Source organism: Anopheles maculipalpis, chromosome X (genome assembly GCF_943734695.1).
Source record: "Anopheles maculipalpis chromosome X, idAnoMacuDA_375_x, whole genome shotgun sequence".
Taxonomy (NCBI): domain Eukaryota; kingdom Metazoa; phylum Arthropoda; class Insecta; order Diptera; family Culicidae; genus Anopheles; species Anopheles maculipalpis.
In genome coordinates this window covers 9,299,435-9,317,404 of record NC_064870.1, presented here as the reverse complement: position 1 = coordinate 9,317,404, position 17,970 = coordinate 9,299,435, and the positions used below count along the sequence as shown (strand labels likewise).

Sequence of the window (17,970 nt, the reverse complement as noted above, 5' to 3'; positions counted from 1 at the left end):
GTAGATTCGTACAACGTGAACTCGCCCAACGGATACTTGCCCAGGGTCATGCGTCCAAGAAAACTCGTTCAATGGACTTCGCTCAAAAGATTTTGTCGAAGGGAGTCGTTCAATTCAGATTCGAAAGCCTGATAAATCAACTGCAACATTCAGTCCCAGTAGAGCCATGGCTGGGGAAAAAACGTTTACTCGTCGTGAAGTAAAAAGCATGATGCCTTTTCTGCATTCGCCTCTACAACAAACTTTATCGATGTTTCAAATCAGTGTGCTAGCGCCATCTGTGGTTTGGGGAGGAAAGCTCTTACGATATGAGTTCAAATAATGCGTTTTTCCTTTCTTCATTTTATGCTCTGTAACTAACAATACTATTTATCATGTATAGTTTCTAGCAGAGCATCAGTTCGTTACCGTTTCACAATTTAGGGCACAATTGCATGAGCCACCCTGTGAAGGCATCTGTGTTGTTATTTTTCAGGATGTCAAACCAAATTACATGTCTACACGGACCATGCACCGAGTAAAAAGTAAAGAAATGTAGTTCATTTGCTTACATGACCCGTAACTGCCCGTGCCGTAAATAGAAAGCAAAATTGCCTCCCAAAGTACATCGAATATTTTTGTGTAATAGTTACAAATAAGGTAACACAACCGTTCCGTGCGTCACGTGTAAACAGGCACTAAGCACCACCTGCGTGTGTTTTTCCTCCTTGTTTCACCGTGCGCAAACAGACTGCTCCGCACCAGTGTTTATTAGATTAGAAACGAAATTTCGGTCCATTAATTGCAACTGCACGCATTTATTTCGAAACAGGCAGTGATTTTCGGTGCGATTCATGCGTGCTGGTCGGTTGCTGTTGCTGGGCGAAGTGTACAAGGTGCAAAGAAGCCGTCGTGTTTAATGTTGGCCCCAGAAAGAAACTCCGCTCGGGCGTCCGGCTGTCATCAGTTGCAGCTGAACGCGTTCCTTGACGATGTGACCCGTCCGGGAGCGTATATTTATCCGTAGTGTGCCTGTGTGAAATAACAACCACCCCAGCTCGGCATCCCCGGAACACCCAGAACATCTGTGTGTGTTTGTGTGTGTGTGTGCGCGCGCGTTTGTGTGAGAGAGTGAGTGAGTCAAGTTTGCGCGCCGGATAACATCCGAAAACCCGCCTCCATCCCTCCGAACCACCCCATCAACCCGTACACCCGCACAACCCGGAGGGACATCAATCGATCAACAGCAGCAAGCAACCGATCAAAGCACAGCGAGGGGGAAACCGAGAATTTTCCTTCCCTTCGCGCCCAGTACGCCGCAATTTCGCCATGGCTGGTGTAGAGGAAAATGGCAGCGCGGGTGCTGGAGCTGCAACGGATGGGCAGCATGTAAGTTCTTTTCGATCCCGCCCGTACCCGTTGGGCACTGATTAGATCGCCGGTGTTAATCGTGCGATGGCTCTTATCGATTCCCCAAACCCCGAACCACATTTGTCGCTAGCGCTGACCCATCACCGAGTCAGTCTTGTCTTACGTTCCATTTGCGCTGTCCGCTTCGACAAAATAACGATGATGAGGAAAAAAAAAGACACTGGGCGAAGGGTTCGATAAGCGTTGCACACACGCCTGATGCATAGCGGGGTAGTTGGCAGCAATGGTAGCGGGTTTTGGAAGGGGAGGGGTTCAGAAATTGCTACACAATGAGTCATGCTTTACTTCCACGCATCACCACCAGCACCACCATGATAAAGAAACAACGGAAAAAAGAAAAACAACCCCAAATGGAAACCTTAGGCCGCACTGGCTTCCACGGTAAAATCGATTGACCATTCACATTTGACATTTTGCTGGCAGCGAGCGCCCTACAATCATATGAGCCGCACGGCTGACACAAAACAAAAAAAAAAAAAAGCTGCATCCAAAACAGACCCGAGGCGCTTGGTTGGTGTTTTGCTGTCCCTCACGTTCTCGTGCGTTCTGGAGGCGCAATGGTTTCGGATTGGAAATTCGTGTGGAAAACCAGCATGACTCCTTTTTCTATTGATCTATTTACCATTATTAATACATAATATCTGCTTCTTTTTATCTCTCTCTTCTCTCTTTCTCTTTTTTTCTCGACCCACCTACGCACAGCTAAGCGATGGAACGTACCGATTGCGGATTAAGGTTGTTGCTGGGCTGCAGCTCGCAAAGAAGGATATTTTTGGCGCAAGGTAAGAAGGCCAAGAAAGCTTGCGCGCGTATGATAAGCACCGTGCCAGCGCGTTCCTAAAATCTAATTAATTTTGTCTTTGCGTTCTGTTCGGTGCCCTTGCTTTCTTATATGCAATGCTTGAAACCTTACCCCACCGTTTTCTGTTGGGAAAAGCGAATACGAATGGAGATTCGAATCCCAATGGAATCCCTATAGAAACGAAAGCAAAAAGTGGCTGCTCACTAGAGTGGAAAATAAGATTTAAAGTCATAGAAGATAGGGTTATTCATTCAGAGTTATTCAGAACGAGTCTCGATAAAATCCAAATCGAATCTTATTCGAATCGGTTCGAACCGCAATGAAATCCAAATTGGATCAAATCCTTCAACTACGATCCAATCCGACTCGAATCTTCCTAGGTATTGTAACTTTGGATCTTCCGTATCCTGAATCTGCCAACACTACTAATTTTTGCTTTGTTTTCCCTCCCCATTCTCTTCCATATTCACCAGTGACCCGTACGTGCGCATTGACGTAAATCAAATCAACGGCGACGCAACCGTCCTATCCAAGTTTACCAAAACGAAGAAACGCACGCTCGATCCGAAATGGAACGAAGAGTTTATCCTGCCAGTCAATCCCGCCGAGCACAAGCTAGTGCTGCAGGTGTTCGACGAGAATCGGCTAACGCGGGACGACTTTCTCGGCATGGTCGAGCTAGCGCTCGACCAGCTGCCGAAGGAGCGGCCGGGCGTTGAGATTCCGGTCCGCAGCTACCCATTGCGACCGCGCAGGTCAGTACGGTACGCTTGAGTTCGATTTTTTTCTTCCTTTCTTTATGATCTTACACAGGTGGGTGGATAAGTTGTAGTCCTGATGTAACAAACTTTTAAAAATAGCGTCGAAAAGATCGCTACAAGCACTGCTACGATCTCGGAGGCAATTAAATTAAGCAAACAAATTGTTATTTGACCGACGAAAAATCCTTTTATCATGGCTCAGAATAAGTCTTATCTACCCACCTGTTATGTCGGGTTTATTCATTTATTTATTTATTTGTTATTTTTCTAATTCTTGGCTGGTTTTGGTTCTTTGCAGCGCTCGCTCCAACGTAAAGGGTGAGCTACAGTTGTACCACGCGTTCGTGGTCGATCAGGACACCAATGAGACTGACTGGGAGATTATTGAGTCGAATCCGGCCCCAACTGTAAGTAGGACGATGCAGCATGCGAACCGATCTCGCATTAGGATGATCGTTTCGTTTTAGGCCAACAGCACGCTACGCACCTCGACCAGCAACAGTACCGTGTTCGAGTTGCCCCAGGGCTGGGAAGAGCGCCAGGATGCGAATGGACGTACTTACTACGTGAATCACGTTGCCCGATCCACCCAGTGGGAAAGACCCACGGCAGTGTAAGGCGCTAGCCGGCGCAAAAAAAAAAAACATTTCCCCTGCATTCTTGTTGTACCTCACTTAACTTGCCTTTGTTTATCACCGTAGGCCTATGGAAACGATTGCAGAGAGCGATATGGACGTAGCATTCCAGCGTCGCGTACACATCAGTGTAGACGACAGTGCGACGGTAAGTTTTGCGCGCGTTTGTGATTCGACTTTCCGCGAACCACCACCATTCGAAAGGATAGACGTGTAGGTTGGCTCCCTGCGAGGGAGAGGGGGTTGCATCCGAGTTAGTTGATTTTGCACGCGTGCATGAAACGGAGACGTACAGTGACCGCCAATAACATAAGACCACCTGCTATTGCACATACGGTCAAAATAAGATTGTGAAGTAAGCTTTTAACGAAGTGACCTAGTTTTTTTTCTTTTTTATGTAAAAGTTAATTAAACACCATAGGAAAACGTTTCTGTGCTCGCTAGGGTGAACGCACAGACCCTTGGTGGTAGTAAAGGGTCCGTAGAGTCTTTCCAAATTGAGAGCTCATTGCTTCGTACAGTTTTACCCTGAAGTCGGCCTAGAAGTCGAGGAAAAGGTGGAAAGAGTGAAGCTGCTGCTCCGCCCTGCTTCTGCAGGATCTGCCGCATTTCCAACTATAAAAAAATCTATGGATAAACTCGTGTTAAATGAGTTTATCCATAGATTTTTAAGAGGGAAGTGTGCTAATAAAAAAATTGTAGATTTCTTTGCGTCGAACATTTTTCGAGCTTATTAAAGTTTTGTTTTCTTACTATACAATCATTGATGAACTTTTGGACACAAAATAACGATGCTATAAGTAGTTCAGTTGCTAATGATCTTCATACCAAAATTAGCTAAAGTCATACGTAGAAGGTAATTCGCAATCAGTTTTTTTAAAAGTCGACATGAAACTGTTCTCATATTATTGGCGATCACTGTAAAATCCGTTATGTTATGTTTTGAATTTTTTGCATGCCATGCGCGGAATGTAACGTTTTGAACGGCCCGGTCCAGGATATGGACAACATAAGCATCGACAATGATTCGTTCGATAATATAGAGGAGGAGGAAGAGGAGATGGAGGAACAGGCGGGTCATGGTGAAGCATCCCGGGAGGTGGGTGTGATCGAGGTGCAGGCGGGCGAAACGATCGCCCCGAACGCGGACAACGATGAGGTTGGGCTGGACGCGCTGGCCACCGGCGATTCTTCGCCCGAACGTAGCCCCGAGGTTTCGATCACGGAGTATCTGCTTTGCGGCGACGGAATGGAAGAGGTTACATGTTACGCAGCGTTGCGTTTGATCGCTCGTTTACTCGATACACATCGCTACTGTAGTGATATCGCTAGAATCTTGTAGTGTAGGCGTGTGTCCTCCCAAACAAACAAAAATGCTCGTTAGTCTCGTGTGTTTGCACTCGTGTGGTTTTCCTCGCTCCATTTGAATATTCCCTTCATTCCTCTTATGCGTGCCTGTGTGCGTGTTTATTGATGTGTTTTGTTTGTTGCACGAACGCACACACACATACAAAACCCCAATTTTCTCAGTCGGATTCAGCTAGTATAGGTTCGGAGATGGCCGCCAATCAGCTAAACACTTCGCGCAGCAATTCGATCGTTTCATCGTCGACCGGAAGTCTTGCCGCTAGCAACGCTACCATCGGGTTGGATAACAACGAAGAATCCACTGTAGTACTGCGCACGAGTTCGGCACAATCCTTGCGCCAGCTGCATGTCAGTACACCGCCACGATTGCCGGCAGCGCTTGTCCGTAGCTCAAGCCGTGCCGTCCCCATTCCTTCCCGTACACGCGGAACAATGCTGAACCGTTCCAGGTGCGTTTTGTTGTGGCAAGAATGAGCCGGCCCCGTCAACCACTGTTCATTACAAATTTCAAATCCTTTTCCATATTTCCATCTCCATATTGTGGTGGGGAGGGGGGTGTTGTTTGATGTTTCTGCAATGGAAAATGAACTACAAAAACCAAATACATCCGCACATAGAAGTGCTATTTCAAGGCGGACAACAGTGGCCGATCAGCGGCCCGCACCGTGCTCGGGCATGCCCTGTAAGCTTGTGGAAGAATCTGTACCGGATGCGGAAGAGGTAATGCGAGTGCTGCAGGCGTGTTGGTAAAGGGTTTTGCTCCAGTGAGATGTCTGCTTCGCTGCTGTGGGGTTTTTTGCTGCTTCCACATTGTCCACCTGCGGGATACTGTTGGGACTGTTCAAGTTGCACTGAGATTAGCTATGCATATATATATATATAAGGCGTCAAAAAGAGGCGGAATCGGGATTAGCACTTGTGTATCAATTCGTTCCGTTACTTTCGTTTGTGTTGTGTTCGAGTGTGTGTTGAGGTGGTAGTTGGGGTATTGCTAGTAGACATGTTGTACATAGAGTGTGTGTGGGTGTGTAGAAGAATTGTTTACTAAAAAAACAGGTTCCAATGTGTGTGTTGTGCGTGTTCCAAAATACAAGTGTTTGATACTATATTTATAGTCGAATCTTCGATGCATCATTTCATCTACTCCATGGTCCATGGTTGCTTAAAACAGAATTTAAAATGTTATTTAAAAAAATCTTCTTCTTCTTCTTCTTCTTGGCTTAACGAGCTATAAGGTCATGCAGGCCATCGAAATGGCTTTCTAGACTGCCGATACCACGTAGTTGGTTAGACAACCCCGGTCCTGCCGTTTGAAGACCGGCTGTCGCATACACCACCGGGCCACCCCTTTAAAAAAAATAAATTTTAAGAAAAGCTACCACTGATGTGTTAAATATATACATATACTCAAAGCATTGCTAGTTAGACACCTTTTAAATAATTTATCATAACCATCGACATACTAAGGATTTGTAATAACCACCATACAACCGCACAATGGCTTTCCATTTAATTATTTAACAATAGCTTTTTTCGGTTTGTTAAAATTTTTCTTTAAGCTATCAAAAAGAAGGAAACATATTGTCATAAAATTTGTAGACGCGTATAATAATTCTAAGCCGGTTAGTTCAGCTGTGCGAAGGTGCATCGGTCAATGAAAGTGTTGCATGCGTTGCACATGGGAGCTCTTTTGCTTGCAGTTTTTTGCTTAAAATGTGTTTTTGTTCCGTCTGCGTAAAAACGTATTTGTATGCGCGAGTGTGTTTATTCACTCTCACTGTGTGTATGTGTGTGTGTATGTGTCTGTGTATTAGCAGCTATATTTGTCCGCTCCATGCTTATACACGGTTCTACTCTTCCCATTTCCATTCAACAGGACGGCGAAAACGGTGGTGCTCATCATCAGCGCTCCGTTGCCCATCTCAGCGAAAGTGGCCGCAGATCCTCCAGTCGTTCGTCAATCGCAAGTGATAATAGTTTGCGTGCGCAACAACAGCGCATCGATGCGGCAGAAGAGGACCTGATCGCTAGTACTAGTGGTGCGGTGGTACGCAGCGGTAGCAGCAACAGTAACAGTAGCAGTGTCAGTGCGAGCAGTAATGCTAGCGGCGGCGATCGACGTCCCTCCACGAATAATACTGGTAACAATAATAACAACGGTGCCAGCAACATGTACGGATCGATGTCAAATCATGGCAGCAATACGATCAACAACAACGACACCAGTGACGATCGGTCGTCTACGCGGTCCTCAACATCGAACGAGAACGATTCGTCCGGAAGCAGCCCGTCCGGAGGCGGTGGTGTCAGTTCGCTCACATTGCCGGCCGGGTGGTCGATGCAGCTCGCACCGAACGGGCGTGTGTTTTTTATAGATCACAATGAGCGGAAGACGTCGTGGGTGGACCCGCGTACCGGTCGGGCAAGTCCGATGCCGCACAGTCTGGGTGCCGCATCGTTGAACGATGTCAGACGGCCGGAGGATGGGTTGGCACCGCTACCGGAAGGCTGGGAGGAGCGTGTCCACAGTGACGGCCGCATCTTCTTCATCGATCACAGTAAGCTCATACAAACTGAAGAGTTGTTAAACCCTGCCCCAATACCTATCTGTAATAAGCATTTTTCTATAGCTGTTCGGGGTTGTACTTTTCTTCTCCAATTCCCTTATTATATGATACATTTATTACAAACCTAATATCCACTTTGTTTCGCTCCAGACACCAGAACCACGCAATGGGAAGATCCGCGACTGTCCATTCCGACCATCGCCGGACAGGCGGTTCCTTACTCGCGCGATTACAAACGCAAGTACGAGTACCTGAAGACGCAACTGCGAAAACCGGTAAGCTTCCGTAACCGGTTCTAACCTCCCAAACTAATCATACTTTGCATGTGTGTGTGTGTGTGTGTCTGTGTGCGGGTTTTTCTTTTCCATAATAAAGCAAAACGTCCCGAACAAGATCGAAATCAAGGTGCGCCGCGCGTCCATCATGGAGGATTCGTACCGAATCATCAACTCCGTCACCCGGCTCGATCTGCTCAAGACGAAGCTGTGGATCGAGTTCGAGGGTGAAGCAGGGCTGGATTATGGTGGGCTGGCCCGCGAATGGTTCTATCTGCTGTCGAAGGAAATGTTTAACCCGTACTACGGTCTGTTCGAGTACTCGGCGATGGATAACTACACGCTACAGATTAACCCGTACAGTGAACTGTGCAACGAGGACCATTTGCTGTACTTCAGGTGAGCAAGGGGTTGGTAAAGGATATTACCAACGACGGGGAAGAAAATCGGAAACCTAAAATCCTGATATGAGCGACCGACCTGCAGATAGTTTTACCTGATTGCTTCGCTTGCGTTACAGATTTATTGGCCGTATCGCCGGTATGGCCGTGTACCACGGTAAGCTGCTCGATGCGTTCTTCATCCGGCCGTTCTACAAAATGATGCTCCAGAAACCGATCGACCTAAAAGACATGGAGGCAGTGGACACGGAGTACTACAACTCGCTCGTCTGGATCAAGGAGAACGATCCGAGCGAGCTAATGCTGACGTTCTGCGTGGACGAGGATACGTTCGGCCAGACGACGCAGCACGAGCTGCTACCGAACGGGGCCGAAATTGATGTGACGAACGAGAACAAGGATGAGTACATCCGGCTGGTCATACAGTGGCGGTTTGTGTCGCGCGTCCAGGTACAGATGCAAGCCTTTCTCGATGGGTTCGGTTCGCTCGTGCCGCTGAATTTGTTGAAAATTTTCGACGAGCACGAGCTGGAGTTGCTGATGTGCGGTATCCAGAACATTGATTTGCGCGACTGGAAGCGTAACACGCTGTACAAGGGCGATTACTATCCGAACCATGTGGTGATCCAGTGGTTCTGGCGTGCGGTACTATCGTTTTCGAACGAAATGCGTGCCCGTTTGTTGCAATTCGTCACCGGTACGTCGCGTGTGCCGATGAATGGGTTTAAGGAGCTGTACGGCTCGAACGGACCGCAGATGTTTACGATCGAGAAATGGGGTACGCAGGAGAACTACCCGAGGGCACACACCTGGTAAGTTGTGCAGTTGTGAGTGAGATCTGTATGGTACAGATATGTTTGTAATGTATTGTTTTGCTTCCCATTCTTTTAGCTTCAACCGACTCGACTTGCCACCGTATGAGAGCTATATGCAGCTTAAGGAAAGACTTATACAGGCTGTGGAAGGAAGCCAAGGTTTCGCCGGTGTTGACTAGAGAGAACAAGAGAGGGTGAGGGTGAGAGGGATACGCCAGGATGTGTGGACTGGCGATGGTGGCGAATCGAGTGACGCGAATCAAACCCACACGCCGTCCAATTAGGCCACCAGCAACATCCTGTACACAGAAACACACTCACACACATCTATTAACAATACAATTCCCACACATACCCACATACTACCACATGGACGTTCTCGTTCGGTCCATGTCGTCGTCTACTGCTTCTATTTCCAGCTGGAACTAACAACAGTGGACGGCTCATGACAATCAGTGGATGCAGATGCGCAGATTGCAGGTGTTTAGTTAGGTTAGCGCGTATTATGATAGCTAGGATAGATAGGAAAACGCATGTGAAAACAGCGTTCCCATTGTTTTCCTCTCCTCCCCCCCCTTAGTGGAAGTCGTCGGATTGTAGACACGTCACGGGGATTGTGGTTCGCTTGTGAGGGTATTACAATGCCGTCGATTGCAAACTTAAAACAAGTGATATTTGATACCAGCTGCCAAAAAAAATCATTACTCCGAAGAACACAAACAATCGAACAACTATTCCTGTACGCAAAAAAAAACACTCAAACATCACTTCATCTCCTATCCCTTGGGATGGCCGTATCGTCGGTTGGGATGTCTGTAGCGTGACTAGAAACAAGAACTCAAAAAAAAACGCCCATTTTGTTTATTCTAACATTAACACCTGCTCCTGAAGCTCCTAGCGGACTGAAAACCAAACAAAATGGAAGTAGAGAAAGAGAAAAAGCTTACCTCTTCATTTTAGTTAAGAACTTATTTTATTATAGGGCGCAAAAAAGGGAAAAACGAGAGAGAGAAAAAAAATTCCAATATTTATCTACAAGGCTAGCCAATATATACCAACTTACCTGCTGTTTTCGCTAGCAGCTGTGCCTGCAAGAGGGTGAAACATTGTATGTAGCAGAGCGGATGAGAGATCGAGCAGCATAGGGCAGCAACATAATTTATCTCGGAGGTGAGAAAGTGTAGTAAAATGGCTTTACGGTAATGTAGCGAAAATGGCATCAGCTTCAACAACCAAAAACATGAAAGAGAGAGAGGGATAGAGAAAGAGAGAGAAAGAGAGAAAGAGCGAGAGAGTCACCATGCTGGGGTTCGTTCGTTTCTGGAGTAATTGACAAAATTCTAAATTTATTGACTCAAAGTCACCCGTAGCGATTGCTAATGAATCATTTTGAATTTATAAAAGCAAAAAGAAACGAAACGAAACTGGATACATTTAAGAAGGACGAAAAGATCATTTCTAAACTTAAAAAGGGTTTAGCGATAAATTAAATTTACATTCTTTGCTGTCAAATTTCGGTCCTAAGTCAGGAATTTTTGACAGTGCGTATTAAATTTTCGACTCGAAGGCATCCATTTTTTACTCTTAGCCGTAAGATTTTACCGCATGGTAATCAAATTTCTTTTTAAGTATAAATTATGAATATTTTCTTAATATAACATCAAACCAAAAAGTAGCGGTTCGGCCTACAAGCAAACGGACTGAGCAGCCGCGTAATAAATGATATAATTTTGTGAAAATAGGACCTCAAATTTTACTGCAATTTTTCAATATTGAAGCAGGTATGCCATCCGGGCCAGCTGAGAAAGAGGGTTTTCCACATGGGCAAGGCATGTTCAAACATTTCTGGAGTAACTTCAATGTTAGTTGAATTGCCGACATTTTTTATTTTCATACTGATAGGCCCCGTTATCTATTTCACCAAAGGCCTTCAATTTGTCCAGGGCCCTCCACAAAACAGCCCCAACACGATTTCCGCTTACGGGGGAGCCTCAGAAGGGCTTGATCCGCAAAAAAAAAAATCATTCATAGCATATTTTACTGATTTTTTAAACTTTTTACTACCCAAAAAATTCAAAATAAATAATTGATGCCTTTGAGTCAAAAATTGATCACTGCTGTCAAAGATGCCTGATTTAGAGGCAAAGTTTAGCGGCAACGAACCAGTTAATCCAGTAGAAAGAGCTCGCAACTGTGAAGCACTTGCATAAAGCAGCTAAAGTAAACAATGAGAAAGCGAGAATTAAACAAAAAAAGAAATAACACGTTATAATTGCTATTTTAAAGCTAAAAAGATACAACTTATATAAAAAAAAAACAATGTGCTGCAGGTGAAGCGAGAAAACAAAACAAAAAAGAAAACCCCCTCAAAAGGCTGTTAAGTGTGCGCGAGAGTGGGTGGCGCACACCTCACGTTAAAGGAAGGGCTGGTAGAGTGAAGGTGTGTTATTGTAGTAATTTTGGTTTTAGTTTTTTTTAAACGGATATCGTGTTATACCAGAACCAGAATCAAATTGGACCCGTTACCCGCTTTAACTCTCCACAATTTTTCCACTCGCTTTACTCGTGTTAAATTAATTATTGCCGTTGTGGTTTTGATGTCTCGCGCTAAGCATAAAGTAAAACAAACAAGCAAACAAAAAAGAACGAAAAATTGTATCTACTCCTTTTTAGGGATTAACCAAGAGCAAGCGCTTAAGAGATCGGAGATGGGCGAGAAAAAAGAAGTTCAATATTTATTTAGAAAAAATTACGTGAAGCTACCGGCAAAGGATAGGGCGGTGGTATCGAGCTTCAAATGTCAAGGTTAGCAGAAGCTTATGAAGCTTATCTATTGAGCGCCGAGTGCACGGTGGGGACTGCCGTTTGCCTAAGATGTGATGTGCAAAATCAAACAAAAAAAGAAATTAAAACAAGCAAGCGAAAATGGGCGAGAGCTAGAGAGAACAGTCGATGCTCGCGAGAGCAGCAGTTAAAATCTTCTTATTAATGTTTCAGTTAAGTTGTATGTTAGAGTTTAATGCAAAGCCCCGTTTTAAATAAAACCGAATACAGGTATTTCTCGATGTGCGACCATACTCGATGTAAGCGTATTTGCAGTCAAATTTGATTCCATGTATTTTAGCTTCTGTACAAGATTGAAGAAAACTTTAATTTACAGAAAAAAAAATTATTAAAATCATCCAAAAATGATTTCGAACAGATCAATACATACGTATACAAGTCATTTAAATATAGGCAAAATCTGTCCCGATCGAGAGCGTACATCGTGGAATACCTGTATATGAAACATAACAGAACCGGAGTGATGGCTATTTGATTCGTTTTTCTAAGCTATTTATTTAACTCAATTGCATGCCTTAGTTCCTCCAGCGAATCTGATGCTGATGCTGTACTCTGTTGCTCAAGCGGAAACGCGGTCAAGCTTACCAGGTCAGGTAAAGGCGGTTGGATAACTCTCAGGGTTCTTTTCTGCTCTGTGCCTTGTTGAATTCTGTTTTATCTGGCGCTTGGAAGAGCCAACCGGCGACTCGTTGGTAGATACTACGCAGACCATCTTTTACAAACCAATTCAGAGTCCTGCAGTACGCTGATGACATAGACATCGTTGGTTGGAGGCTATCCTGTGTAGCAAAAGAATACCCAAAGGACACAACAAAAATTGGGACCTGATAACACAAAGTCTAGATGACCTTAAACGGCACCTTTAAAAAAAGTCTTGAGACCAGCTTGAGGGGACACAGCTCCCCTCCCTGGATCGCCCTGGATGAAACTGTCAGGGAATCTGTCAGAACTTTGCTTAAAACTGACTAAACGATACTTACTAGTCGATTGCCCCGCTTACAGGGCTACGCAACATAACTCCGGTTATGCAACAAAATTCCGGGGTATATCTTAACACCAGAGTGTACGCTTTATCGGAATGCATATAAAAACATAATCAAATTTGACCGGCTAAAAATGTAAGATTATTGACACACAAAATGGTGGCAAAATAAAATGATAGAAATATAAATAATTTATAGCTGATCACTGTTGATTCGAGAAGCTATTTTGTTTACAGAATCGGGAATTTCAGCCGAAACTAATCGTTCGTCATCCGCCGCCGACCGTGGTTTGTCCGCATCACTGAGGATCAGCAAACAGTGAGCATTGGGAAGACCACGTTTTTGATACTTTTCGATACTTTGATCATATTAATGCGTGCGATCTGAAGCCGAAAAGTCCTCCAGGATTGCTTTAAGTTTCAATCTAAAAACACGTGTAGTGAGATCTGGTCGATTGGAGGCTTGTTGCCGTGATAATTCGATCACCTATGGCCACTTTGGTTTGCACGTTACTGTAATGAAGAGATCAGGCTTACCAATCACAATACAAAGGCTATTGAATCTTGGTACTGAGCTCGCATGGAACGATCTCTGCCAGGGAACGATGGTGCAAGGATAACACGCCTTCCTCTTGCTTCAATGTTTGGCCTTGTTCAGGTGCTCCATTTTGCAACTGCTGGTGGACTAGGCCACAAATCTCAAAATTATGATTTCCGCTATTTCTCCATTGTTCCCTGCCCCATGTAGGCAGCTTGTGTATGCGCCAGGTTCTCAAAAAAGCGTTTTGCAAAGCAGGAAAATTTCACGCACGCTACGGTTTTGCAGGACACGACTGTCCTTGTTACCCTTAGTAGTGATTATTAGGGAAATTTTGTCAATAGGGTCGAGGCGCATATCGAGACCTGACATATCGAGACCGTAATCACCCGATCCAGGTTGCTGCAAAGCGCCAATCGCGCGTAAACCATTTAATTTCGTTGTTGCTCGACACTCGAATCATGGAAATATAACTGCGCATACGTCGGTACATGCCCAGGAAGACGGTCAAACGCTCCAATTCAATGACACTTGGCACCTTGGATAGGGTATTTGTACGCCCCTCGTCCATCTGCTTCAGTGCGGTCCTGACATACACGGTCATCCGGTTGTACTGATGCTCCCATCGATGTAAATTGTAAAATTGAATTGAAATTGTCAGATATCATGAGTGCGGAGATACTGCACATCCAAGTAGGGGTAAAGTCTACTCTGGTCTGCGGCGTCGGGCTTTCCCATACAATTTGTATGGAGAAAATTTTTATACATCCAAGTAGAAGCAAAAAGTACGCTTTGCCGATTGCAAAATTTTTATAGCGATATAGAGTGCAGAGGGCTTCTTCTTGAGCAAAGAGCTTTCTTTTTTAAATACATAGGGCGTTCGGGCGTTCGGGATAATTTTGACAGTTACATTTTTGTTTATAACTCGTGATGGAGTTGGCATAGGAAAACAAGCAATACGTCATTCGACAGCTAAAAGTGTCAACAAGCAGGAACAAGCAGGAACAAGCAGGAACAAGCAGCGAAAACATCCCGTGGTAAAAAAAAATGCCAAAAAAGAGTACATTGTGGAAGCGGATCACATGCATCATGATGATCCGCTCCGGACGCGACAACCGCCGACACGGTTAACACCCAGAACTACCGGTGGCTGGCTTACTGCCCGGCGGACGTGCCACGGGTGCCGCAAACCAAGTTCCCCCAGACGGTGATGGTGTTTTCCTGCGTGTCATCGGAAGGGGACGTGATGCCGCCCCACTTTTTCGAGCAGGGGCTGAGGCTGAACGCGGACGGGTACATTTCCATGCTGGACACCGTCGTAAAGCCTTAGATCACGAGAGTGGTCAACGGCAGACCGTACGAGTTCCAGCAGGATTCCGCTCCGTGCCATACAGCCTCCAAAATGATAAAGTGGTTGGCGGCCAATTTCAACGACTTCACCGCGCCGAATGTGTGGCCTCCCAGCTCCCCGGATCTTAATCCAATGGATTATTTCGTGTGGAGTGCGGTGGAACGGGACACCAACAGAACCTCCAGCAACACCAAGGCGGAGCTCAGGTCCGTTTCGCGGCCCTACCACGCGAAACTGTCGCCAGGGCTTGTTCTCGGTTCCAGAGATGGGTGGAGGCGGTAATAGAAGCCGAGGGCGGATATTTTGAATAAAATAAATAAAATACATGGTAAGCTACTATTTCTAAAACAAAAAAAAATTTCCCTGATGATTAATTTTGCCATAAAATTTTATTTCTTTCTCCGTAGGTGACTGTCAAAATTATCCCGAACGCCCTGTACATGCTTAGTCCGCTAAGACTCTTGTGACATGAACGTTAAACACAACCCTGATCCAATCGCTGCTATTAGCTCAACTGAAATAGCTCTCAAGCACCTGGAAAATGAACTGGCAAAAGAGAGTGATCGTCGGTAGTAGCGGCCTTTACTACAGTATAGGAACAATTTTGTTCCCCATATGCCCAGCAGTCTTTGAACGCTTGCTTTATTTGGGATGAAGCCTCAATGTGGGAAGAAATTATAGTTGCATTATTTGAAAGCTTGCATCCCAGACTTGGCAAGATGCGAATTCTACTGTCTCAAAATCTGTCCCACTACTATTCAACAGACTCTTGACAATTTCTGCCAATTGACCTTGGTTGTGGATTCAATCCGCAGGCACAAGATGTGTTCCTTCTCCAGCAACTGTATCAGCACTCTGCATCGTGATCTGTGTTTGCCATCGTGACGAGCTTCCTCCGAACGCACCGAACCCCTCGCCTTAGCTTCTAGCGAACAGAAGCTCATATTTTGCGCAAAAATGGCAGTACAGCACAACCAACCTAGCACATCGGCAAAGCGCCGACCAGCCACCGTACCGCTCCGTTTGTCCAGCTTGTGTGACGCGAATGCACACAACCTATGGCGAAACTTGCAATTGAAGAATTCTGCTAGCAAAGTCCACCGAAGGAGGATCGGATTAAAAGAAAGACACAGTTGTGTTGTTGAATTTGTGTTTTATTTAAAGTTATTTATTTATTGCCATTATGAATATTTTATTTTTATTTTTGCTTCATATTTGATACTCATGATTTGACGTGTTTAAAATTAAGTAACGCGCCGTGCGACCCACTGTTCCCAACCACAGTACTACGAGGGGCGGCGCGCTCTAGCATTCGTGTACACACACACACACACACACGCGCATACGCATACACACGGACCTCCAACGGTGCCTGTAATATGATACATTTTACACAGCTAGGAGTAAACTACTAGAGTGGCTACTATTACTACTGTATACTGCTACAAATACCTACTACTACTACTATTAAACGATACACCAGCGCGATAATGCGTGTGCCGTTACGCGTTACAAAACAAAAACCACCCTCCTGGCGACCGTTACGCCAATATACGTGTGCGCGTTACTAATCTCATTAGATGTCTACTACCCACCGAAGAAGAAGACGAAGAAGAAGAAGAAGAAAAAAAACCGTTCGGTCGCCTCAGTGTCCTCAATTACTACGTATTCCTTTGCATTAAAACGTGTAAAGCAGGGTGTTTGTGTGCCGGTTGTGTATAAAGATAAAAATAGCTACGGTTCACCTATGGTGAACCGGTGTGTACTTCGCTTCTAGCGTCTCCTTAGCTCCTTAGCACGTATGGGAAGGGTTGGGGGATGATTAGGGGAAGCGATCATCAGAATGACCACCGGGAGAGAGGGGGGTGGGGGGGTGGGGTGGGGATGGAAGAATAGATGTAGTGAAGGAGAGGTTAGAGATATACGAGGGTCCTGTCCTGTCTGTCATCTGTATCCTGTCAACTATCATCTGTGATGCAGATAGTACTAACCACTATACTATCCAGAGTCAAAGCCTTTTTTTCTCCAAGGGAAGTAGTAGTTGGTGCATGATTAAAAATTATATTAACCCGTCGTGATCGGTTGATATTGCCCAATCTCGGTTTGATGTCACTCACTGACATGTGTCCTCATGTCCTATGGCGGTGGTTTTCAACGGTCGGCCCTCACTATCTCTCTATAGTATCCTCTCGAGTGTTTCACTCGCTCGCTCGAGTATTATATGGTTGACATTTTTAAAATGTCAACTACTTCCTCGACAGCGAGCAAAATGACAGTGGAAGTCGGTATGTAAGGTACCACGGAAAGGGAATGCGTAGGAGAACCTCATCCGCCCTTCCCGACTATTAAAGCATCATGCTATTGTAAGATAGATTTTAATAAATAAGTAAATTAGGTTCTGTTTTGCATCATGTTGTTGTTGTCCTCATTCGCAGCCGTGCAGAAGTAATAATGGGTTAAATAAATAAATAAATATAATCAATCAATAAATAATTCGTATTCAATAAATTATTATGCTTAACAAGTGCAACCGCCATTATGTGTATGTGTGTGTGTGTTTTTTTTTCCATTATTTTTTTCTCCATTATTTTGGCAAGCATCCTTTCCCTAGCACCAGTGAACGATTTTGCTTCCTTGTTTTTGGTCCCCGGTCGGAGTACAAAATGTCTCGCCTTGTGTCAAATGTAAGCAGCTGCCAATCAAACCACCAATCATCCCATCACCAACCAGGTCTGCACTACTGTCCGACGTTCGGCCATCTTGCATACCCGTGCGTGTACTCTATGCTGTATGCATGTGTTTGTATAGTTGTGTGTGTGTGTGTGCTTTTTAAACCTTTTGTTTTTGCTTAAAATCGTTCCTAACCTAAAACTCTTAGAAACGTATGAACTAAATACTGCCCTCGTATAAAAAAAATATTCAACTGTTGAAGATTGTTTTCTGTGTCCTTTCATTTCTGAGTAGGGCGGAAATTGATTTGGAAAGAGTAAAGGATCCACTGAGGTATATGTATGTCCGTTTTGTTTCCGCGCAGCACCACGCAACCTGCAGAAGACTGGTAAGAACTTGAAGAAAAGGGTTTTTAGTTTTGTTTTAAGTAGTAGGAAGCGTTACACTGTTGCTCTCCCTCTACCTGGCCCAACACCGGAGGCCCTTCGGGTAGAGCACGAGTCAGAGCAGGAATCAGTGTTGAAAAACGGCTTAAGCATGCAGCATGAAAA

At 45.0% G+C, this 17,970-nt stretch overlaps 3 protein-coding genes across 3 annotated transcripts in view; 2 read left to right on the top strand and 1 right to left on the bottom strand.

Annotated features, from left to right (window-relative positions):
• Positions 1 to 17,970, bottom strand: part of LOC126563177 (synaptic vesicle glycoprotein 2B) — a 383,950-nt gene that overhangs the window by 23,643 nt on the left and 342,337 nt on the right. The gene's annotated exons all lie outside the window — the stretch shown is intronic.
• LOC126560710 (ras-related protein Rab-10-like) overlaps positions 1 to 17,970 on the top strand; it is a 254,816-nt gene that overhangs the window by 172,888 nt on the left and 63,958 nt on the right. The gene's annotated exons all lie outside the window — the stretch shown is intronic.
• LOC126562000 (E3 ubiquitin-protein ligase Nedd-4-like) lies at positions 1,291 to 9,244 on the top strand. Its single transcript, XM_050218412.1, has 13 exons — positions 1,291 to 1,368; positions 2,113 to 2,192; positions 2,686 to 2,976; positions 3,272 to 3,380; positions 3,441 to 3,586; positions 3,675 to 3,756; positions 5,181 to 5,425; positions 5,594 to 5,696; positions 6,853 to 7,534; positions 7,694 to 7,818; positions 7,919 to 8,217; positions 8,339 to 9,031; positions 9,111 to 9,244. Exons 1-13 carry the CDS (start codon positions 1,309 to 1,311, stop codon positions 9,211 to 9,213), a joined length of 3,018 nt encoding a protein of 1,005 aa, XP_050074369.1. The 5' UTR covers positions 1,291 to 1,308; the 3' UTR covers positions 9,214 to 9,244.